The sequence below is a fragment of the Felis catus genome, chromosome B2, assembly GCF_018350175.1.
Source record: "Felis catus isolate Fca126 chromosome B2, F.catus_Fca126_mat1.0, whole genome shotgun sequence".
Taxonomy (NCBI): domain Eukaryota; kingdom Metazoa; phylum Chordata; class Mammalia; order Carnivora; family Felidae; genus Felis; species Felis catus.
The window spans coordinates 119,040,753-119,066,498 of record NC_058372.1 but is presented as its reverse complement, the minus strand read 5'-3'; the positions used below and the strand labels follow the sequence as shown (position 1 = coordinate 119,066,498).

At 37.4% G+C, this 25,746-nt stretch overlaps 1 protein-coding gene across 1 annotated transcript in view; it reads left to right on the top strand.

The window, feature by feature from the left end:
• Nucleotides 1-19,601, top strand: part of MOXD1 (monooxygenase DBH like 1) — a 91,923-nt gene extending 72,322 nt beyond the window's left edge. Inside the window, exons 7-12 of the mRNA XM_023254379.2 lie at nucleotides 410-576; nucleotides 1,670-1,861; nucleotides 3,048-3,107; nucleotides 6,272-6,414; nucleotides 17,501-17,669; nucleotides 18,165-19,601. Of these exons, the coding sequence (XP_023110147.1) occupies nucleotides 410-576; nucleotides 1,670-1,861; nucleotides 3,048-3,107; nucleotides 6,272-6,414; nucleotides 17,501-17,669; nucleotides 18,165-18,335 (902 nt within the window). The 3' untranslated portion in view covers nucleotides 18,336-19,601. The remainder of the gene's footprint in view (nucleotides 1-409; nucleotides 577-1,669; nucleotides 1,862-3,047; nucleotides 3,108-6,271; nucleotides 6,415-17,500; nucleotides 17,670-18,164) is intronic.
• The last annotated feature ends 6,145 nt before the right edge of the window (nucleotides 19,602-25,746 follow it).

Here is a 25,746-nt window from a genome sequence, read left to right as displayed (position 1 = left end):
GTTTCTAGACCAAGGGGTTTCTCCCTTTATAGAAATGTTACTGAACTTTACCTGAAAACAATATAAAATAAAACTTTTGTTGAGTTATTCTACATTCTATTGAGTGACTTTAGAATTTCCCTTTTGTCTTTATGTTAGATAATTGTGGACTATATCGGCTAGACCACACAAACATTTTTCCCATGGTATGCTCTGGAAGTCAAAAATGGTTGCAGACAGTGTGACGACTTGTCTTTTAATTCCCATTTGTGAAAGTGAATGTTGTATTTCAGTGATCTTTACTTGTAATTCTGTCCCTTATGAAGTTTTAAGGAAAATGAATAAACCCATTTCAGCTGAATGTGGAGAACCTTTATTTTTATTTTTTTAAGAACTCAAACTCACTTTTAACTATATGCTCGCATTCCAGGCTTAATAGATAATTCCGGACTGAGGTTATTTCATACAACAGATATAAGGAAATACGATGCTGGGGTGATTGAGGCTGGCCTCTGGGTAAGCCTCTTCCATACCATCCCTCCAGGGATGCCTGAATTTCGGTCTGAGGGTCACTGCACTCTGGAATGCCTAGAAGAGGTATGTGGAACATGTGAGTCTGCGAGCTGCCACTTACAGAGTAATGCTCTTAGAAAACTATGTTTGGAAAATCTCATGTTTATTATTACCAATCTTTTTCTTGTTGTCATGTTTTAAAGCCATTATTTATCATCGTGGGAAGACATCTGATGGTTTTTTAAATCTTGAAGTCTATAGGAGTAGAATTCTGGACAAGACTAATATCCAGGATGTTTTTCTTCCTGACCTACTTCCTTTGTTTATTTCATATTGGACACTTTATTTTCTCTTTTACAATTTCTACCTTTGGTTATCTAGTGTCTTTTGCATTTCTCTACCTTTCATCTACATTTGTTTTTTTTTTTCCATTATTCATTTTCAATTTTTTCTCCTTTTCTCTGCTTATAGTTTCCCTACTTAAACCAAAGAGCAAGAATACCTAATATAAAAATACATATTGGATAAGAAAAAAAATATTTTAAGTATTTAATAATGGCTACTTCCATTTATAGTTCTTCTTTTCTTAAGCAAACATATTTCAATCATATTCGATCATATTCTTTATGAACCATAAAGAATTGTAGACAGATGGCAGATGGATGAAGTGGAAAGATTGAGCCCTTTGAGTTATTTAGACCATGATGCAAATTGCCATGACATCATTTACTAGCTGTAGGACCATGGACAATTCACATAATTCCATTCTTCCACTTGGTTTTCTTATCTTAAAAAGTGGGAATGACTTGTGCTTTTAAGAGTTTCCATTTACAGGTCACTAACATACTGGAGTCTTTTTGCCAGGAGCTTTGATTGACTCTTTACCTCCTAAAAGAAAGAAAAAGAAAGATAATATTTAGGAGTGGTTCTGTAGGTCCCCAGTAAGCATTCGTTCCCTTTCTTCTCTCCCTACAAACGTTACTTCACAAAGCTAATAACCCTGCTAGGAATAAGTCATGAAAAAATCCAAGTTCAAAATGTTTGGCTGCTCAAGCATTCACTTAAATTGCTTTAGATTTTCTTCTTAGTTGTCCCTCCAAGTCTCTTTTACTGTGAACTGTCTGAACATGCGCTTGTTTGGGCTAATTGTGTCTTCCTCTGTGTGCCCTGCCCTTAGGCTCTGGAAGCTGAAAAGCCAAGTGGAATCCATGTGTTTGCTGTGCTTCTTCATGCTCACCTGGCGGGCAGGGGCATCAGGCTCCGTCACTTTCGCAAAGGGGAGGAATTGAGATTACTGGCTTATGATGATGATTTTGACTTCAATTTTCAGGAGTTTCAGTATCTAAAGGAAGAACAAACAATCTTACCAGTATGAATGCTTTCTTCTCTTTCACTGAATATTAGAAAAGTCAAGACATATATCAGCTGAGATTTAGCAAGGTTTCTATGTGTAAAATGAATTGCTCATCGTATTCACATTCTTTAAACCACCCACTGTGGGTGTTGCACAACCCAGATGGAATGTGTTTGATCTCTTTTCCAAAATCAAAACTCATTTTTCTTACTATTCCCACGGGCAATTCAAGTTGTTTTAAGAAGAAAATGAAAACTTGGTTTCTGAGTACCAAACATTATTCTTTTCTTACTTAACTTTCCAGGAAACCTTTGCATGGCAATTCTGGTGATGGGAAAAATCAGAGATCTTTTTTGTACCATAGGATGGTTTGGGGAAGTTATGGTTCAGTGAAAATGAATATAAGGATAATTTTTTCATTTGACAAAGTTTTTGGACAAAACTAATTATACTATACTCTGTAATCCGGCTTGCAACAATACTTGGGTTTCTGGAAGAGCATGTGTTGAGATATTGATCTCTGCACCTTCTGAGCAGTAGGCCAGGGAGAGCAAATCTAGGGACCAACACCCAGAGCGAGCTCTCTTTGGTCTATGAATAGCCGTCTGTCCATTTACCTCAGGGGTGAGCCATAAAAAAAAAAATTATTTTCTATGCGTACTGAATTGTTCAAAAGGTTAGAAAACACTGGAGCAATAAATTACTATTATTTTGCTTCAGAATTCTGTTGTAAGGAAATAAAGACATGACTAAAGACTTTTAAAGAAAACAATATAAACGAAGAGGTAACACAATAACTAGTATCCATGGCTAACATTTATGAAATGTTTAATCTAAGAGCTAAGTGTGTGTTGTATCATTTAATCTCCTCACAACAGCTGTGCAAAAATAACAGTTATTTTATATATTACTTTTTAAATAAATAAATTGTTCCCAGTTAATTCTTTTCTTATTTAAGGTCATTCAGCTAGAACATGGTGGAGTATGGCCTGAGAGAGCCTTATTTGTTTGTTTGCTTGTTTATTATACTAGTATTCTTAGAATTAAGTAGATCAAAGGTCTCCCTGAATCAAATTGCTTAATGAATCTACTCATGTAGCAAATAAAACTATTGGCCTACAAATGGATTTTATTTGTTACATTTATTACATAAATAAAGCAAACTAACTCCAATCTGAAAGCTTTTATTTTTATGTTTTAGGGAGATAATCTCATTACTGAGTGTCGTTACAACACAAAAGATAGAGCCCGGATGACTTGGGTAAGAAAATGTTTATTATTATTAAAATTCATTTGTGGAGAAGGAGAAAAAGTAAAAAGCATTCCAATTTAGAGGCAAAATTCCTGAACCTCTTGAGCATGAAACATCATAAAAGAGAAGTTAGAGCTGTTTTAGCATTTTATCAGGTTAACTAGTGATACTATAGCAATATTTGCAGTATAATTTATTTGCTCTTTCATGAAAAGCTATCTCTAGTCTTTTAGTTTTTCCTCACCAAAACTTATTAAAGACCTGTGATCACAAATGACCATCTGCTTGAGTCTGGACTTAGATGAATCAAGACTTCAAAAGGAAGAATGAATTGTATGACCCTAAGGTCGCTCTTCTGACCAAACAGATTGACGGGGGAGTCCTGACAAACATTCATGCCTTACCCAGTCTCTTCCAGAGAACATCACCCATCAACTCATTTTATGAAGTCAGCATACTCTTAATACTAAAATTTGATGATGACAGTATGAAAGAGGTCAGCAACATGCACCTGATGGAAATATCTTGGACAGAGTATTGACAAACCAAATTCTGCATGATATAAAAATGAAATGTTAGAGCAAATTTGGGATTAATTTAGCTAAGGAATGTAAAATTGGTTTAAAATAGAAAATATATTAATACCATTCTACATTAAGAGATTGAAGGAAAAAGACATGTGACCACATCAATTGGAGCAGAAAAAGACTTCATAAAATTTAAGGCAGTCATAAAAAAAAAAAAAAAAAAGAACATTTCACAAACCAGGAATAGGAGAGAAGTGCCTTAACCAGATACAGCTTACCTATGAAAAATCTGTAGCAAATATCTAACTAAATGAAATATTGGAAGTACTAATTTAATATCAGGAAGAAGATAGGTATTTATTATCACTATTTCTATTCAACATATTACTGGGAAAGAAAAAAATATCTATGGATCAGAAAGGAAGAAGCAAAGGAGCAAAACACAGTATTCATAGGCATTGTAATTTTCTACATCAAAAACCCCCTGAAAATTGGTATCTAAAATTAACTGTATTTTAGTATATAAGAAACTATCTCAAGAAGTTCTATAGAAATAAAACCTAATATTTACTTAACATCTAATATTACTTGGTCTCTGGAAAAAATTATAAATCATGATTGCAAAACACTACAGTACACCAAAAGAAATGAAGAGATACTATGTTCATGGATAGAAAAGCCCAATAAAGTAATCTTTCTGTTCAAATTGGCCTAAAAATTTGATGTAATTCCAGTAAAAAATTCACAGAAATTTTATGACTTTAGATTCTTGTATCTTAAGAAATATTTGCCTAGTCATAGTTGCAAAGATTTTCTTTTTAAAAAATGTATTTCTAAAAATTTTAGTTTTAGCCTTTATATGGAACCAGTTGATTCTAAAATCTACCTAGAAGAGCAAAGGTTAATAATAGGCAAGACACTACTAAAAAGTAAAAGGTGGAGACAAGCCATTGGATATGAAGACTATTTTAAAGCTATGGTGATCGATAGTGTACTTGGGTCCAGAGTTAGAACAGTAGAACATAATAGCAACATTGGAGACTGGCCTATAAACCCCCTGTCCGGAAACTTGGTTTAGAATAGACATGGCATTGATTCAAGTGGCAAAGGATGGAGTTTCCATTAAAGAATATTAGCACATCTGGGGATACAGATGAGAGAGAACACTAGCAGGGGAGAGACAGAGAGTGGGAGACAGAGAATCTTAAGCGGGCTCCATGCCCAGTGAGGAGACCCACGTGGGGCTCAATCTCACGACCGTGAGATTGTGGCCTGAGCCAAAATCAAGAGAAAGACACTTAATCGACTGAGCCACCCAGGAGCTCCTATAATCCCTATATCTTTTTGTTTCTTCCATCACTTATGACGAAATGTCATCTGTCATTTTTATTATTGTTCGCCTGTATGCTATGTGTCATTTTTCTCTTGCTGCTTTCAAAATGTTCTCTTTGTCTTTCATCTGTATGACTGATGTGTCTAGATATTGCTCTCTTCATATTTATCTTTGGCAATTTGTTGACCTTCTTGGGTCTGTAAGTTCATGTTTTTCACTAAATTTGGGAGGATTTCAGCCATTATTTTTCCAAATATTTTTTCTACCCTTTTTTTCTCTTCCTTCTCATTGTAGAATTCTAATTACATGTATGTTAGAACATTTAATATTGCATTTTGAGATATTTTCTGGGATATTTTCATTTTCTATACTTTTTTTTTTCTCTCTCTGTCCTTTGGATTGGAAAATTTCTATTGATCTATCTTCAAGATCACTGATTCTTTCTTCTGCCATCTCAAATTGGCTGTTAAACCCATCCTGTGACTTTTTATTCAATGATGATAACTTTTAACTCCAGAACTTTTATTTTGTCCTTTTTTATGTTTTCCTTTCTCTGGTGCCATTCTCTGCTTGTTTACTCATTTGTAACGTATTTGCCTTTAATTACTTGAACATCTTTCTTTAACTCTTTAAACATATTTATATGTGTTTTTAAGTTTTTACTAAATCCAACATCTGTATCTTCTCACAATCAGTTTCTGCTGCTAGCATTTTTTTTTCCTGAGCACAGATCACAGTTTCCTTTTTCTTTTTATATTTAATAACCTTTGGTTGAAAATTCAACACTGTGGATAATATATTGTATCAACTCTAGATTCTATTCTAGATTCTGTTCTTCTGAGAAGCTTTGATCTTCTTAATTTCAGTAGATAGTTTATTACCTGGATGCAAAATGTGAAACCTGTCTTCCCTGTGGTATGCATCTGCTGATGTCGATACACATGAAAACAAGACTATAGAAAATTCAGTGCAATAGGGCAAAGATTCCATCAAACTGACTGATTCATAACCTGTTTGTTAATCAAACAGCCTCATAATCCTCACTGTGGTGAGAAATTCACATCATATGAACAGAACTTGAAAGAGATTATTAGGTTGTTAAAGAAAGGCAACTTTTAAAGAGAAGGAAATAATTCTATTAATTTTTCAACGTGTGTCTACCTTTTTTAAAAATCAAATTGTCAAGGAGATTATTATTTTTCAGGTTTAAGATTTATTAAAGCTGGATGGAATTGTATGACATTGGTGGCTTGGGTGCTGTGTCAAAGTTGGTGGAACATATACTTTTCTAAATAAAACATCTCCATTTTCAGGGAGGATTAAGCACCAGGAATGAAATGTGTCTTTCATACCTTCTTTATTACCCAAGAATTAATCTTACTCGATGTGCAAGTATTCCTGACATTATGGAACAACTTCAGTTCATTGGCGTTAAGGAGATCTATAGGCCAGTCACGTAAGTAGTAAATGGATTTCGTAGTGGGATAGTATACTTCAGAGAAGGATGGGCTTGTCTTCATATTGGATTTACCACCATGTTATAGAATTTTTTCAAGTCCTATCCTATTTAATTTTTCTTTTTTTAGCTGGGTGACAAGGTGAGCTTCTTGGTTGGCATATCCAGGTCCCCAAGACTCCTGCCAGGTTTAGTGATTTTCTAAAAGGACCAAAAGGATTCAGCCTATTACTGTGTTCATGGCTGACATTTATTGCAGAGAAAGAATACAATGCAAAATTAACAAAAGGAAAAAGGTTATGGGCCAAGTCCAGAGGAAACCCAGCACAAGTGTCCAAGGGGCCTCTCCAGTGGAATAACGCAGAATGTACTTAATAACACTAGCATCAAAGTATGACAAGATGCATGAAATGTTGTCAACCAGAGATACTCATTGGATACTCAATACTCAGAGTTTTTATGAAGGGCTGGTTACATAGGTGTTCTATGCCTAGTAAGTACCAAAATCTAGACTCTTAGAAGGAAAGCAGATGGTCAACATAAATTGCATTGTTTGTACAAATACTCAAGGCGCAATGAGTCACTCTTCATTTAGAGAAAGTTTTATATCAGTATAGGAAATTGTTTACTAATTAAGTTCCTTGACACCAGCCAAAGGCCAGCCTTCCAGATGGGCATTTCTACGGATGGAAGTCTCAGGCTTGCTAGGTTCACTCTGTCTGCACAATTGCACATCATAGAAACTACTTAAGATAAATAATTAGCAAGATACATATTATTCCTGCCCTCTTGGGAATATACGCTACAGGGGGAGAGAGGGAATAAATAATATAAATATAATATTTTAGATATTAGTAAATGTTATGAAAATAATTGAGACAGTGAAGAAGGTATGTAGCTGTTGTCAGTAGGGTAGTAAAAGCCTCTCTGGGAAGGTATCTCAGTCTGTCCAGGCTGCTGTAACATAAATACCATAGACAGAGTAGCCTATAAATAGAAATTTATTGCTCACTGTTCTGGAGGCGGGGAAGTCCAAGATCAAGGTGCCAGCAGATTCAGTGTCTGGTGAGGACTTACTTCCTCGTAGATGGAGATGGCCATCTTCTCACCGTAACCTCACATAGCAGAGGATGCAAGGGAGGTTTCTCAAGCTGCTTTTATGAGGGCACTAATCCCATGAGGGCTCTGCCTCATAATACCACCTCATAATACCATCCACCTTGAGTGTTAAGATTTCAACATATGAATTTGCAGCGGGGGGGGGGGGGGGGGGCAGGGGCGGTGGTGGTGGGTGGGACACAAACATTCAATCCATGGCAGAAGGTGATGTTTGAGCAGAGACCTCAGTGGTGAAGAGCCAGCCATGGAAAGATCTAAAGTATACTGTTTGCAGACAGAAGAGCCACTGTAATGACCTTATGGTGGGTATGAAGGTAGCATGTTCAAAGAACAGCCAGAAAGCGAGTTTGGCTGGAACAGAGTGAAACACGGCAGAGAATAAGTGAGGAGGTCTGACTTCAAGTGGGATTTTGTAGGTGACACAAAGATCATGTAGGACTTTATAGGTGACATAAAGACTTTGGGTTTTAAGTGCAAAGAAAATGCTATTGGATATAAACAAAATTGATTTGGCTGCTGAATTGATAAAGGACTCTAGGAGGACCAGATTGGAAATAATACCAACCAGGAGACTGTTGTGATTGCCCAGTTGAGAGGTGAATGTGTCTGGGACCAAGTGATGGCAGTAGAACTAATGAGCAATGGTTGCAAGCAGGTTACTTTCTCAAGATAGCACACACTGGACTTGTTGGTTGATGGCATTTCAGGGAGATGACGAGGGGAAAAAAAGAGGAAGGGGAAAATGAGGATGTGTGAGTGCTGTAGGGAAACAGATTTGAAGCAGAAATCAAAAGTTCTCCTTTGAATATATTAGGGCTGATGTAGGAAAAATGATTTTATTCATTCTTGGTACTAGCACAAAGAAGAATTAGAGTGGCTGGTAGAAATTTTGGAGCATAGGTTTTGTTTTAATATAAGGAAGAATTTTCTAATGATTAGGACTTTTCAAAATAAAAGAGACTGATGAAATTGGGCAAAAGAAACACATAGATCTTTGAGGGAGTGTGTTTAAGGATTAAAAAACCCTTAAGTGGTAAATGCACTCACTGAGTCGAATATAATTATGGTCTACTTTTTTATTCCAAAATATTATAGAGATTGTAGATTATGAACTAAGAGCACTCTTCTTTTGAATTGTACTTACTATCTGTGAATACGTTCTAGTGAGTTCCTATCCAGACAACCCAATGACCGTCAGAAATCTGTATCTACTAAAATACAAATAACAAAATGCTTGTGTAAATTAGTTTGTAGTTTATAAAGTATTTCCATATGTATAATTTCGTTTAATTTGTTTTCACACACTTCCAATAGGTAGAGCAGGGCTTACAATCCTATTTTTATAGAAGAGGAAATGGAAATTCAGGGATTAAGAGGCTGTTCAACATCATATCTACATAAGCAATGAAGGAGCTAGTGTTTGCATTGTTCGCCTACCTCTGGTAGGTAGCTAGATATCTTCCTGTTTCTTCAAAATAAATAGTTACATATGCAAAAAATAAAATAGTAGTGACTATCAAAACAGTATGTAAAATGTCATTCTAAAAACACTAGGGGATAGTCTTGTTTAAAATATCAACATTATCTCTTACAAAGACTTGGTAGTCTTTTTTTTTTCCCCTTTAGAATATTGGTTTTTGTTTTGTTTTGTTTTGTTTTGTTTTTACATATTGGCTAGAAACTTTTCCTATTCAAGGGTTAATCCGAGAGAATCTTGAAAACGCATGGACATTGAAAGCTGTTTGTTTTACAAGGTGATGAGGTTCAAAAGTGTATTCTACGGCCTCATTATTTTCTTTGGTGTTCAACTTGTGTAGATCCTCTGAAAATGCTCCGCTTCCAAGTTACAGAGAGCTCTGAGTCCACACCTTTGGTCTCCTCCAGGAAATATTGAAGCTGGGTTTTTCATTTCTTAAAAAGACAAGGAGAATTGCTTCACAGAACAGGACCCGTTTTGAGATGTCATTGCCCACACAGAACCATTTAACTACATGGTTAAATTTAGGCATTCTTCAAAAATACAAGTGAAAAGGAGGCTCTGTTATAAAATTATGTTTAAGCTTTAAATCAGTCTTTCAAGTTAGCTTATCACATTGACATAAATGTTATTGAAAGCCAAACCAACAAGGTGCTGGCTAAAAGATCAGAAAGAGAGACAGTTGGGGTGATTTTGTTTTCTGTTTTATTTAAGAGAATGTTGTGAATTTGGTTTCAGGATACAGTACTCAAGAGGAATATCACTTAAAACGTAGCCCCAAATCTCGTATTCAGTGCTTTGAATATAATGATTAGTTAGGTGCTTTGTCTTATTTCAAACATTCAGTAACAATCCTAGGATTAGAGGAGGAGCTGATAGAAACATAGAGACAACTACATCCTGTCTCAGGATTTGTCTGTTCTAAGGGATGCAGTTTTTCTCTGCCTCCTGCAGATCTGGCGAGGCTTAAGGAAAAACAAAACACTCATAAAGATCAGATAACAGAATAGATCATGAGTTTAGATAAATTCTGTATTCTCTGCTGCACCACACATCAACACGATGTAGTTCCAGTGAGGCTTATGTGATGGAAAGTTTGATATAATTTATTCTATTTCTAAAAAAGAATCAAGGGTCGTGTTTGTATTTTTCTTTGTAGGAAAAGTCACTTTATGTTTACAATGTGTAAAAATCCCACATGCTTATTATAGGGCTTTTAAGGAGTGCAGAAGAAAAGGTTTTAAAAAAAAGACACAAGCAATCATCTCAAATTCTGTTAGAAGTAAACAATACTGGGGCTCCTGGGTGGCTCAGTTCATTGAGTGTCCGACTCTTGATTTCCGCTCAGGTCATGATCTCATGCTTTGTGAGATTGAGCCCTGAGACAGGCTCAGTGCTAGCAGGGAGGCAGTTTGGGATTATCTCTCTCCCTCTCTTTCTGTCCTTCCCTGGTTTGCTCAACATGTGCACGTGCACGCGCCCTCTCTCTCGCAAAATAAATAAACCTTAATACATAAGAAAAGAAATAAACAATATTAACATTAATTGAAGGTTATTACAGATGTCTTTCTATGTAGGTGTTGCTATAAAGATGAATAAATTAACTGTAATAAAGATTATAATTTGTGCACTGTTTAAAATAAAAACATTAAATCGTGATTTTGTTTAATTTATATGAAAACACTAAACTAGGGGCGCCTGGGTGGCTTAGTCGGTTAAGCATCCGACTTCGGCTTAGGTCATGATCTCGCGGACCGTGAGTTCAAGCCCCGCGTCGGGCTCTGTGCTGACAGCTCAGAGCCTGGAGCCTGTTTCAGATTCTGTGTCTCCCTCTCTCTGACCCTCCCCCGTTCACGCTCTGTCTCTCTCTGTCTCAAAAATAAATAAACATTAAAAAAATTTTTTTTAAAAACCACTAAACTAAAACTGAACAGTTGTTGAACTTCAGATGAATGCTGTTGCTGCTGTTGGCTTTAGCCACAAGGGGTAATATTTTGTAAACGGGTCTTAAATGTTGAGAACATAGATTGTAAAAGACATTAAAATGTCCCACACACTTTACATGTTTCAATTTTAGATCATAAAAGATGAGGACATTCATACTTTTATATTTTCTCCCACGTCCCTTTCCGTACTTCCAAGTATTTATTACTCATATTATAATTTTGTATTTGCAAGGTTTTAAATTTATGCATCTAATTCTCAAACCAAAGTCCCACAATATTTAATGAAAATTTTAAAGTTAAATAGATTCAGTGGTAATCCCTAATCTTATAGGATTTCTGCATTTCTGAGTTCTTTCGTTTGATTCATCAGAATGTTATCTGCAAGTTAGTTAATCAAGCGGGGCTTCCAGATGCTTTATGACTGGGGCTTTTTGTTTTGTTTTGTTTTGTATTTGAGAATTTCTGCATTTATATTTGGACAGCATTTGGTTGGATATAACGTTTTGCGGTCATACCCTCCCCTTCCCTTGGGAAGTCTCTTTGGATGAATGCGAACATTCTTCGTCTACCTGTAGAATTCATAAGTTAAACTGAACATACTTCAGTGTGGAACATCTGCATTCAATTTTCCTGAAACATGAAATGTTTTTCATATATTCACTTATTTTTTTTCTTCCATTTCAGGGAAATTTTCTTATATTATATCTACAAAGTTTTTTGAAAATCTATTTGGAATTTTTCACAAGTACTTTCTCTTGTAGTTTTTTGGAAGGGTTCTTCTGCTTCTTGCTTTTTCTGATTTATTTGGTGTTAAATTTGGTTTGTCCTAAATTTATTTCCATTGGTCTGCTATCTCCCTTTTCATCTCATTCAGTTGTTCTAAATTCTTGTATGCGGGCTCTTCTTTAATTCAATTCATGTTTTTATTAAATAAATTTACAACATGAAACACTTATGGGAATTCTCTCCAGTATCACTGGTTTATATTTGCTACTAGAGTCAACTTTTTCTGTCTCTTTTCATGAAATGTAATAGAAGTTCTTTACCCTATGTTTGCAGGGTTGTTATGTCATTTCTTGCTTATGCTGAGCTAATTCTGTCTAACACTTCTCTTTGCTCTGAAAAAAAATGTGAGTGAATTCTTGTCTACCTTCTAAACAAATCTGACAGTAGCTTTCTATCTTTCTACACCACAGTCTGAGGTTCAGCTCACATATTTTATGTACACACCTTACTATATTTTGAGGGTAAAGGGCTGTGGGTATAGAGGTGGGACTGTTAACTTTGTATTACAGTGCATGGGTTATTCCTTCCTCGGATGTTTTTTAGAAAATCTACTGAGGAAGGCTTGTTTCTTTCTTTCTTTCTTTCTTTCTTTCTTTCTTTCTTTCTTTCTTTCTTTCTAAAGATTTTTATTTTTAAGTAATCTACACGTAACATGGGCCTCGAACTCACAACCCAGAAATCAAGAGTCATGTGTTTTACCGAGCGAGCCAGGGGCGCCCCAAGGAAGTTTCCTAACTGGTTGGGATTGAATCCCCTTTCACAAAGGAACGTCTGAGGCCTCACATCATGGGGTCTTCTCTACAGTTAGGGAGACAACTTTACTGTGGGCTTCCCAATATTCATATATTCTTGGGGTGTCAAAAGGATTAGAAGTTATATCTTGTTAGGTCAGACTTCCTGGCTTTCTTCTTTAACAATTAGATTATAAAATGTATGGCATTCTGTCGCTTTTTTTTCATCGGCCTGTTGGTATGTTTTGATTTCTGTTTTCTTATTTATTTTTTAACGTCCAATTGCTACAGGTAGAACTTACGACAAAATGCACCTGTTTTAACTATACTGTTTTCTCAGATGTGTATACCTACTTGACCCCAGCACGGACAAGATATAGGACATTTTCATCACCCCCAAAAGTTCTATTCTGCTATCTGGAGACAACCCCACTTCCCACACAAAACCCCAGGAAACAGCAAACTGGCCTTTTGTCGCCACATTAGTTCAATCTTTTCTAGATTTTATAAAAATGGGATCTTATAGCATGTACTCTTTCATGCCTGACTTCTTTGATTTGGAGGTTTTTGAGATTCATCTATGCTGGTGCACGTGTCAGAATTCCATTCCATTTTATTGCTGAGTTCTATTCCTTGGTGTGGACACACCAAAATTCATTTATTGACTCACCAGTTGAAAGGCATTTGGGGTCTGGGGCGCCTGGGTGGCTCAGTCAGTTAAACATCTGACTTTGGCTCAGGTCATGATCTTACAGTTTGTGGGTTCGAGCCCCGCATTGGGCTCTGTGCAGACAGCTCGGAGCCTGGAGCCTGCTTCCGATTCTGTTTCTCTCTCTCTGTCTCTCTCTCTCTCTCTCTCTGCCCTTCCCCCACTCATGTTATGTCTCTCTCTCAAAGAGTAAATAAACATTAAATTAAAAAAAAAAAAGGCATTTGGGTTGTTTCCAGTCTCTGAAAGCTCCTATGAATATTATTGTATTAGTCTTTGTTATGGACACATGTTTGGCATTTTCTGAGCTAGCACGTAGTGGCTGAATCACTGCATTGGATACTAAATTTATGTTTACCTCATAAGACTCTCAAAATATTCTCCAAAATGATGTACCTTTTACATTCTCACCAATAATATGTAAGAGCTCCTATTGCTTAACATTATGCCCAGTGTTTTGTATTATTGATATTTTAGATTTTATTTATTTTAATGTGTATGTAGTGATACCTTATTGTGGTTTTATTTTCCATTTCTCTTATGACTAACAGTGTTGAGCCACTTTTCATATGCTTATTGGTCATTTATATATGTTTCTTTTTAATTGTTCAGAGTTTTGTTTATTGTTTCATTGGGTTACTTGTTTTCTTTTTTTAAGTTTTTAAGTTTATTTATTTATTTTGAGAAAGCACACACACAAGAGCGAGCGAAGGGGGCGGGGTGTAGAGAGAGAGAGACGGAGAGAATCCCAAGCACATTCTGTGCTGTCAGTGTGGACCCTGATGCAAAGCTCGAACTCAAGAACCATGAGATCATGACCTGAGTCAAAGTCAAGAGTTAGACACTTAACCGACTGAGCCACCCAGGCGCCCAAGTTCTTTATATTTTTAAAGAATTCTTTATACTTAAGATAGAAGCTTCTTGTCAGATACATTTTACAAATAAGATCTCCTAGTCTGTGGAGATTTTCATTTTCATTTTTTAATTGTATTTTTTGAAGACCATTTTATCATTTTTGTTTATTTTGTGCTTTTGATATTCTGTGTAGGAAATTTTTGCCTACCCAAGATTTCTTTCTCCTGTTTTTTTTTTTTTTTTTTTTTTTTTGTAAAGAATGTAAAGAATGTAAAGGTACATCATTTTGGGGAATATTTTGAGAGTCTTATGAGGTAAACATAAATTTAGTATCCAATGCAGTGATTCAGCCACTACGTGCTAGCTCAGAAAATGCCAAACATGTGCCCATAACAAAGACTAATACAATAATGTTCATAGGAGCTTTCTTTGGAATAGCCTTTTTTTTTCCCTAAAAAGTTTACAGTTTTCAGCTTTTATATGTAGGTTGATGATCCATTTTGAGTAAATTCTTGTGTGTGTTAAGAGGTAAATATCTAGGTTCATTGTTTTTCACATGAATATCAAGTTATTCAAGAACCATTTGACTAAAAAAACAAAAACAAAAACAAAACACAGCCTACCTTTTTCCTATTGAATTACCCTGGAATGTTTGTTGAAAATCATTAGATCATATACTGGCTATTTCTGGACTCTGAATTCTGTTTCATTGATGTTCATATTTAGCCTTTCTCTTGTATCACTCTCTGTTATCATAGTTTTATGATAGATCTTGAAATAAGAGCATGTAAGTCCCAAAATTTTGTCATTTTTTTCTTTTCCCTGAATTATTTAGGGTAGTCTAAGTTCATTTATATATATATATATATATATATATATATATATATATATATAGTTAAATCAACTTGTCAATTAAATTTGCAAAGGAAGACTTCTCACCCATAATGAATCATCATGTTAATATAATTTGTTTTTATCAACTACAGTGATATATAAATAATACCCTCTTATTTATAGATGCATCTGGGTAGACATTTACACACTGCTCAGATATGCAGAAATGTAACTGAATTTCTAGACCATTCCCAATATTCCTAACCAGCTCCCGGTCCCAGGTGAGAGCAGAACTTTCTACTTCAAAGTTACCTGTTTCTGGTTTAAAGCTTAGTCTTTTAAGGAAAAATATTTACCTTTTCAGAATTTCTCCTCTTTCTGTCTCTTCTTCTTTTTTCTCCAGGGGTAATCAGGAAATATGGGGTAGCAGGCTGGAGAGGGTGGGAGGTTTGTTGGGGTGATGTCATTATAGAATAGAGGCCTGAACGACGTCAGCAGGAATGGAGAGGAGACAATAAATATGAGTCAAGCTGCCATACGAGAGAGGCTCACAGCCATGTCCCGAGGTCACCAGCCCCAGTCATGCTGTCATCACGTGAGCCATTAGGTTTGCCCTTTTCTAGATCCTTTTTCATATATTTACAGTAAATTAGCAAGTTTGCTGACAGCACTTCTGTTACTTTATGCTGTGAAATCTCAAAAAAAAAAACAAACCCAACAACTAGTTTCCTGATTTATTCTAGCAGCAAAGCTTTTTAAAGATTTCATCTACGTGTAATACTCTATTCACTCTTACCTGCAAGGCAGCAGACAGCGCAGCGGATTTAAGCCGCTTTAGCGCCTTAGTACAGATTCCAGTGCCACCTTGTGGTGTTTTAGGGAATTACAGGCTGCTGATTTCCTTCCAGCATTTCTCCCTGGTTGTGAAATTGATTTTCTTTTTTTCAAGAGAGACATCTTATTTTTTTGAAAATCAAATTTTATTTTTAATGTTTAATTAAGTTTTTTAATGTTTATTTATTTCTGTGAAGACAGAGACAGAACGCAAGCGGGAGAGGGACAGAGACAGAGGGAGACACAGATGCCCAAGCAGGCTCCAGGCTCTGAACTGTCAACACAGAGCCCAATGCGGGGCTTCGATTCATGAACTACGAGATCATGACCTGAGCTGAAGTCGGGTGCCCAACCGACTGAGCCACCCAGACGCCCCTTTAATATTTGATTTTAAAACTTTTATTTTTAATAAAACCTAGCTGTAATTTTTCGTGTGTTTAAAAGGACTTTGTATGTAAACATAATGGGCCCCTTTCAAGTTATTATTTTATACGAATTCTGATTTACATCTCTACAAGTCTTCACAGGATGTTTAAATTGTGAATGCTATAGATTTTAGGTCATTGCTAGCTGTGTTTAGTGTAGTGTGATGCCAGTTGCTTTTTCTTTATTTAAAGTTAGGTACTTTAAGGTCTCTGTACAAAATAATGCATTTAAAACTCAACAAAGATATACTGATTTTAATTAAGAGAAAAAGGAAGTTAGAAATGAAGAATGTAAAGGTCCTTGTATATTACCCAATGTTTTACTCATTGTTTCACTTATTAGAGTAAGGGGGAAATAATTTTATTTTAGACATTGAAACTTTATTATCTCTAAAAGGTCAATAAAAGATGTTCAATTTAATTAAAAAGCTAATATTCCAAGTGCGTGAGTAGCTTGTGTGTGAAAGAGAGAGACTAATTAAAGGCATAAATAAATGAAGAAGATCCAATATTAAAAGTGTAAATGCCTCAACTGGAAATTAATTGGTTGGTAATTACCAAAACCACTGAAATAGCTTCTTGGGATGTTGTGGGAGCCAAATGCCTGCTGGTTACCCATGATAATCTCTGGGAAGACCCATGGATTTATTCATGTAAATCCTGGTGGTGTTGCAACACTTCCTTACACTTCTTTTTTTTAGGAATCAATAACACAAAACTTAACATTTAATCAAAGACATCACTTGAAGAGTATCTTTTCAAGCAGACTGTATCATTCTTCTGGGATCTCTTCTTCCGTTCTTGGACATTAATGTGTTTTTTTAGAGTGGCAAGTAGAAGCAAGAGTATTTTTTTCTCAGTAGAATTTTTAGAACACTGGTCCAGTTCCAGATTTGTTACATTTATTATCTCTTAGGCAAGCCAAAACAAGGCAGCCAGCAGGGGTCAGGCTTTTCAACTGTGTGGAATTGAAATTTCTGTCTCTTACAAAAAAGCCTACAGATTTCTTCATTACGCCATTCGCGTTACATTCTGCAGAACTGGACGTGTACTGAGTTACGTTGTTACCTAGAGCCAAAACACATAAGCAAGGAGTTGTGAGGCTGGGGAAGCTTTCTGAGTCAAAATTATTTGTCTAGGGTATTGCCCATCTGGTACTACAATAAGGAATTTCATTCTTTCCAAAAGACTCCTTACTTGGCCTGTATTTCTTCTGGCAATTGCTGATGGGTCTATCAATCCTTTGCGTTAGGTTTTCTATGTGTGTAAAAATGGACCAGCGTGAGGTCTATTTTAGAATGTTGAACAGTGATGGAAACGTGTCATGCTTTTGTTCTGAACCTGACTAATTGTGGTTATTTTAATTTCAGGACCTGGCCTTTCATTATCAAAAGCCCCAAGCAGTATAAAAACCTCTCTTTCATGGACGCAATGAATAAATTTAAATGGGCTAAAAAGGAAGGTCTCTCTTTCAACAAGCTTGTCCTTAGCTTGCCGGTGAACGTGAGATGCTCCAAGACGGACAACGCGGAGTGGTCGGTGAGCCCTACTTTGTTTGAATCTTTGGAGAAGCCAGATGTCACATGTTACCTAATCTCCTCCAGGCAAAATCTAAGGAACAGACAAATATCCATGAATCCGATGTTTCAGTTGTCGTTTGATATGTCTGATAAGTTACTTGTTCCATAACTGCTCGGGTTGACCGAAAACTCCTGATTCCACTCCCTTTGAAGAGGGAGATTGGCTGTTAAGCTAAGGCTGGAATGAAGCGGGGATAGGATGAGATGAGAGCTTCGAAAAGCAACAGAGCCTGGTTTGTGTCTCTCCATCCCAAAGGCGCATCTGGCTTTCTTCTCCACGTCCCTCAGAATCCCTCAGGCTCCAACTCCTTTGACCTTTGACTCCTTAAGCAGCCACCCATGCCACCCACCCCTTTTACCCTGCAGAAGTCCGGGGGGTGGGGGGGGGCATTGAGCGAGCCTGGCCGTGAACCTGCTCTTCAATCACTGGCATTGTTTACTTTTTCATTTTCAGATTCAAGGGATGACAGCATTACCTCCACATGTGGAAAGACCGTATAAAGCAGAGCCCTTGGTGTGTGGAACCTCTTCTTCCTCTTCTCCGCCCAGAAACCACCCTCTTGAGCTGCTCGTGTGTTTCATGGTACTCTGCAGCCTGTTGCACAGCACCCACTTGTGGTCATAATTCTGTGCTGGGGGACAGTGTTTTCTGTGATCCGAACGTGTCAGGTCAAAGACACTTTGGACATGAAGAGCAGAGCGTGAGGAGTGTGGAGACCTTCCCGTCACACACGCCCTTCCTCCCTACACCATCCTTCCCCGTCTACCCAAGAGATGCTGATTGGGTTCTCTTTCTTTTGCTGAGATACGTCTGATAAAATGTATCCATTGCCAATAAAGCAAAACTGGACTGACTTAACACCACCTTTTTAAAAATTCGGACAAAGTCAAGTGGAAGTGAAAGAGTGTCTGATTTCCTTCCATATTTCATTTTATGTAAACACTCATCATCGCCATTTCACTTTTTACTTGATCATTTGGCTTCTATAGTCCTTTCTCAGAAGACTTCCATCTTAACAGCGTAAAAGGAAGCACTCTCTCTCCCCGTGTTCCTTCCTCTTTCTTGTTCTTTGGGTGTGACTTCCCCAGGGCAACAATGGTTCTTTCTGTGTTTCATTGTCAATCCAATGGGATTGGGAAAAACCAATGGGCCCCTTACCTCTGTGCTTTTTGAAGATGCCCATTCTAGTTTCTTGGTTTATCTGAGTCTCTTGGTACCCCCAAATGACCCCAAACCCATCTTAAAGCATTTCTTTATCCTTCCCTGCTCTGCACTGGACAGGTGAGTTTATCTTGAGCTCTATCACTCTCTAAAAAGAAAGAAGCTATAAGAAACACGGAAATGGTATATGGTGGACTGTAGGCTGAGGAGAAAATGTAGCTGGCTGCAAACCCCATGCCGTGAGGGGTCCTTTATGAGGTGTCAGGTCAAAGGGGGATAGTCTGAGCCACCCTAGGAGGGCGTAAGGTCCCTGCAGTACCTCCCTGACCACGTTGGGTGTCACACGTGCCGCATCCTGGCTCAATTTGAGTCACAGTTGCTGTTGTAGATTTATTTTTTATATTAGTTAGTGAACTAACCTTCCTTAGTAGAATGTCCCCAGTGGAAGATCTTGTCTCCTTTTAGGTTCCCTTGGTATAGTTCAGCCAAATGTTGTTGTGTGTCCTTTCCTCATTTCTTAAGCAAAGTCTTTTGGGATCGTATGAATAAACTCAATAAAATTAAGTTTTTGTGTGGTGTCTTGTATGCTCCTTGAGAGAAGCAAGAGATTCAGTACTGATGTTTCCAGCCAAATTGATTGAAAATGTTGCATTTTGTATTCCATTCTTTTAAGCCCTTTCTCTCCTGCAAACAATATCGTCTTTTGAATAAATACCGTATTTTAGAGTGTTTCCTTTCTGGTTGTCAGAATTTATCCACTTACTGAAATGTTTGTACTATTTATGAGGCGTATCTCATAGTCTACTTGTTTTTATTTCATAAGTGCTATATCGAATTCTGTGATTTTCCATACAGATATTTATACAAGGAACACGATAATCCCAAACTCTCCCTGTTTGAAATTGCATGTTTATTTTACTGCAGAATGTCTGAATTTGAGATGTCAGAGTAAAGTGATTTCCTGCGGAACTTCCATAGTGATATGTTTGTTTTCAGTGTTCTGAGTCAGGAAGGTGAATCTACAGGCTAGAAAGGGATACACAGCTTTTGGCCGCTTGCGTTGGTGGAACCAGGGAATCAACTTCTTCAGCTGATGTTGCAAAGAATAAAGCTGACATTCTTTTTCTCTTAGGAATTCTCATGAATATGTATGTGTTTGAGGCACAGGACTCTCTATTTGAAATTAGGATAGGCTATCTGTTGAAAACCTGGTAGGATTCTGATCAATTCTAAATTAGTTTGTTCTTACAATGAGCAGACCTTCCTGAACAGCCCCGGCTTTTTTGCTGCTGCCCTTCGTCAAGTTGCATTACCTGTCTCCTAGGCCAGCAGGGAGAAGTGCCTGAGACCAGTGGAGGATGGAGTGTCCACGTCTGGTGATCCCTGCTTTGATTCTTAATGCAGGAAGGGTGGGTAAAAACATGTGATAAGGTGAACATTCATCAAAGCCATGTGAGGTTGAGGGTATTTGGGGTGATCATTTTTTTTCTGAGGTGGTCTCAGACAGGATCAAGAGAGTCCTAGTGATAATAAAACAGATGCAATGCACAGAGGCAGACCTATTAAGAACTTTGAACTTCAATTTTAATGGCTATGGAGACAATGATGAATAGCAAACAGGACGACGTAGGGAAGCACTGTAAGTGCCCTGTACGTGATGACACTGTACAATTTGCTCACCCAAACTCATTGTTGGACACATAGGCCGTCTGTTTTTCAGTATGATAAACTTTGCTGTGATTATAAGTATCTTCTTCCAATAAATTACTTTGAATGAAATTACAGAATTAATAGTTGTGTTTTTCAAGAATTTTAAACTACTAACTGTAAGTTGAACTTAGATGAATATTGCCAGATGTCTTCAACTTGTTTAAGTTTTTTCAAATGGTTCAGAGTTCTATCATCTATCTGTCTATATCTATCTATCTATCTATATATCTATCTATGTATCTACAGTAAGAGAATGATAATTCAAATATAGTAAAATGATCACAATTGAAGACTTTGGGTGAAGGGTTTTTAAAAATCTCTTCTTTGGCATTTGAAATTATTTCAGAATACAAAGTTACAAATGTGAATGAAATAATTAAGGATCCACTGACAGTACAGTGACCCAGGTGGTTTTTCTCTACTAGGCATTAGCCCACCATTTTGGAGAGGCGAGAAGAGAAGTTGGGTTGGGACTATTCCTCATATGCCGCTGGGGGATTATTCCTCAGTTTGCCGGTTCTGGCTACAGATGGGCATATGCCTAGTTTGGAGGTCCAGAACAAAGGGCTTGAAAAATCCAGGGAGTGAGGAAGGACCCCCAAAACAAAAGAGCAAGAGGTCTTGGAGTTTGGAATCATTCAAAAATATTTATAATTTATTTGTGTTTTTCCCTGATTATAAACCTAATGTGTAATAATGCCTATTCGCTGAAGGAAATCTAGAAAATATGGTAACTTTGAAAAAGGAAATAGCAAATTCTGTTAGCCCTATTACCTAGAGAATTAACCTTTTGGTGCATATGCTTCTAGTATATGCCCATGAAAGGATATCTGTGGGAATCCATCTGTTGATACAAGCTAGCACTAGCTAATGCAACAAATACCAAAATATGAGTGGTTTAACACAACAAGGTTTGTTTCCTGTTTATTTAATAGTTCAATGCATGTGACTCATTTGGTAACTGACTCTACTTGTTAAGGTGATTCAGGTACTCGAGAGCTGGTGACTCCGACAACCCCAGATCCTAAGGGTCCTGTGCATTCACCTTGCTAATGGAGAGATACATGATCTAAAAGTGACATAAATCACTTCCAGAGTCACTCTGTCAGTTAAAATTAGTCACATGGCCTCACTAGGATGTAAATGGGGCTGGGTGTATTATGCTTAATTATAAGCTGCCTGTAGCAAAATAGGGGAGAAGCTGTCTCTGCTGAAATACATATTTTTAGCACAATTGACTTTCACCTAGCTCAGTGATTCCAAGAGTTTTGAGTTGGAAACAATCAGACCAGTAGAGGGGTGCCAACTGCACATTTTGTCAAATGGAGCGCTAGTCAGAATAACTGCTGTTTCACAAATGCCATTGAAAGCCTGCTTGGAACCAGGCTCTACCCTAGAGTGCTGGCCTCAGAACTCAAAAGCAGATATTGTCTCTGCCGTGATGGAGATGACAGTCTTGTGATGAGGCTCATAGCTGACTGAGTCAGCTAAAATCTCCCATCGCCGACATCTCGCTTTGAAAAGCGGAAGTATTCAGAATAAATGCCAGTCCTTCCACTTGAATAGATTGAGCTTTGTGAAAAGCTTATTCATCATCAAGGACCATCCTTTTTCCGTAGACTTGGACCATGAATCTAGTTTATATCTTAGTTTGATCATCTAAGCCCTACAAAATCAAGCCGTGTACTATGAAACATCTCCCAAGTCCAGCATAGTCAAACTGGTACTTCATGAGCAGAAAACGGATAATTGAATAGACTGATGGCAGCAACCCTTACTCCCCTGGCTAGAGCTGTGTTCTCTGGAAAATATAAAAAGTCATGGAAAACTATTTCAGGGTTAAACAGGCTTACAACAGAACTCTCCAGAGTCTTTAAAATATAAATACACAAGGGGCCCGTGGGTGGCTCAGTTGGTTGAGTGACTGACTTCGGCTCAGGTCACGATCTCGTGGTTCACGAGTTCGAGCCCTGCATCAGGCTCTGTGCTGACAGCTCAGAGCCTGGAGCCTGCTTCTGAGTCTGTGTCTCCCTCTCTCTCTCTGCCCCTCCCCCACTTGCATTTTTTCTCTCTCTCTCTCTCTCTCTCTCAAAAATAAGTAAGCATTAAAAAAATAAAATAAAATATAAATCTACATTTGAAAGTCCAAGAGAAGCTGTGTAATACGAAACATCTCCCAATGTACCATGCTGTGGTGAAGCAACATTCACCAAGAAACATGCTTTGGGGCACACTACCTTCCTGGCAGAACATCTTCAGGTTTCTGTAACAAGGTTTTGGAAGATTCCAAACTGTTCATGGGCAACTACAAAACATAGCCCGACAGTCCTAGGCCTTTCATGTGTGCTCACTGGTCTATTCCTTCCTTCCGGTTCTTACTTTGCCAACACACAAACACTACATTTTTATCAATCTAGAGGTAGTATAATACATAGAGAGAGTTCTAAAAAGGAATTTAAGAGGAAATAGTAAAAGGAAATATACTAAAATGAATTACACGGGATGAATAAGGTATTTGAGAAAAGTTGACAAATAAGGCTGTCTGTCTTTGGAAAGTTTATGATCGATAGACATAGACTAATGGTGTGCAACTGACGGAATACAAAAAAAAAGGTATTGGAAAAGGTGGGGCATAATCTACAAGTGTAGGATGCAAGCCTGAGTTGAACCAATTGCCTCCTTAATAATTTTAAATAACCCTATTAAATATCCACAAGCAAAATAATGCTGTGCATTTATATAATGCTTTGGAACTTGCAGTGTTTTCACAACATTTCTCATTTAATTACAACTGCTCTTATAAGTGAATGCTTATATTCAGAAAAGCTAAATAGACAGCATGGAATCATGGGAGACCCGTTTCAATCACTTTACAAACTACACGTGGATAAGTCAGACCCAAATTACTTGGACTTACTAAGTTTTTGTCTTCTCACTGATAAAGTGGGAATAATAATATCTAACCTTATAAAGTTGCTTGTGGACTAAAAGTGGTGATGAAGATATAGCGCCTGGCACACCGAGCTGTCAAGGTTAGTTTTCTTCCTCTCTTTTCAAGATCTCACATTGAGATGCACACTCTCAGACAAGAAATGGTGATTTTTTTCTCTTACTTTTCAGATATAATCAACTAAAATTTGACTTTACCCAAATCACTTTGGCTGAGTGAATGATACTTAATCAAATGAATATTAGATATGAGTGAGTTTGACAATCACTCACTCGAAAGAATCTCTCATGACTGCTAGTTATGTCTTATGTTTCTGAGGAAGAAAAACACCATATTTTGCTTTTTTTTTCCTCTTGGAAATAATCTCTTCTCACTGAAATGCTAGTTCAGAGTTAAAATGAACCAGTTTACCTTTATTGTCTTTCATATGATTAGTTTTGTATGTGAATGGCTATAAATTCTGCTCTTTTATTGCTTTGTGAAACGTTTTCTTCCATGTTTGATTACCAGTAACTTCACATCACCTTGAGCAATTATTCTGTAAGTTGACTTCTTTTAATAGTGTATATCTGGAAAAACAAGCTTTTCCGAACATATGGTGATATTCTGTTAAGCAAGAATAAGGAAAGATAGGGGAAATTAAAGAATGGTGTGGGAGAGGGATCTGTATTACAAGGAAAGTATTTCTATTAGCCACTAGAGGGCGTTCTGTGTATCTGCTGGTCTTTTCAGAACCTGCTCTGACCTTTCACACCAACTCTACTTCCTTCCCTATTACTTTTATTGGAGTTCTTTCTTTCTTTCTTTTTAATTATTTTTTGAGAGAGAGGGAGAGAGAGCGAGCAAGAGAGAGCTGGGGAGGGCAGAGAGAGAGAGGGAAACACAGAATCCAAAGCAGGCTCCAGGCTGAGCTATTAGCACAGACCTCACAGACCACGAAATCATGACCTGAGCCGAAGGTGGATGCTTAACCAACTGAGCCACCCAGGTGCTCCTATCGGAGCTAATTCTAACTTCAATTACCTGAAGCTTAAACTTTCTTTCTGAGGGTTTAGCTCCAAGATCAATCTTAAGTCTGTTAAGCTTTTACAGAGATGATTCTAAGCTTCCTTTTAAAATTTCCAAATTGCTGTTTTACTGTAGCTTGCCTTTCATACTTCACCTTCCATTTTGAAATCATTTGGTTCTTTAACCTTCTGTTCTCTCATTTCTCCCTTTTTTGGTTTTGTTTTCTAATTTAATTTCCACTTTTAATTTGGATCTAACCATCTTGATCACTACTTCCCAGTCTCTTTATTACTTCGTCCATTAGTTCTTGATTCTTTAAAAGTAAACTTTAACAGCCCGAAGGCCTTCAGCAGAAATCATGAGCAGTTGTGAGGATGCACTTTGCAAACAAGATGCAGTGGAGGAATTTCCCCCCCCTAAAACTCTCTGAATCTACATCACTGGCTCCGTGTAAAGGGTTTCCCAGGACAGTTGAAAATTCCCCAATGCTTAATGTCACAGATGCTAGAGTCATAGATTCCATCACTCAGCACAGTGGATTTGTAAGAATGGTGTTGCTTTCCATAGATCCATTCAGTCCTCATATGAAGTACTCTGTTCTTTAAAACTCCATAGTCTCCAAGTTATGAAACCACAGGGTTTGGAGTTAATTTTGACAATTTCAGACTCTGGTCAGGAGCCATATACAGTAATTGCACTTGGAGAACTGGGCAAATACGGTATACTGAGCCTACTTCTCAGGCTGCCAGTTTTCTTCTGTTGCTTTTGTGATTCCTCATTAGCTACAGAAATTCTCTCTCTCCTTCTCTTAAAATCTCTATTTTTATGGTTAACAGATTTCCTGCAGTCCGTCTTTTCTTACTTGAGATGTGGTTGTACATATGCGCTCTGCAAGAACTCTATGCATCCTTTAAACAAATTTAACTTTTCATCAGTCATATTCAACCTTGAGTCAGACACTTTGCTACAGACTTGAAATACACTGGTAGGGGCGCCTGGGTGGCACAGTCGGTTAAGCGTCCGACTTCAGCCAGGTCACGATCTCGCGGTCCGGGAGTTCGAGCCCCGCGTCAGGCTCTGGGCTGATGGCTCAGAGCCTGGAGCCTGTTTCCGATTCTGTGTCTCCCTCTCTCTCTGCCCCTCCCCCGTTCATGCTCTGTCTCTCTCTGTCCCAAAAATAAATAAACGTTGAAAAAAAAAATTAAA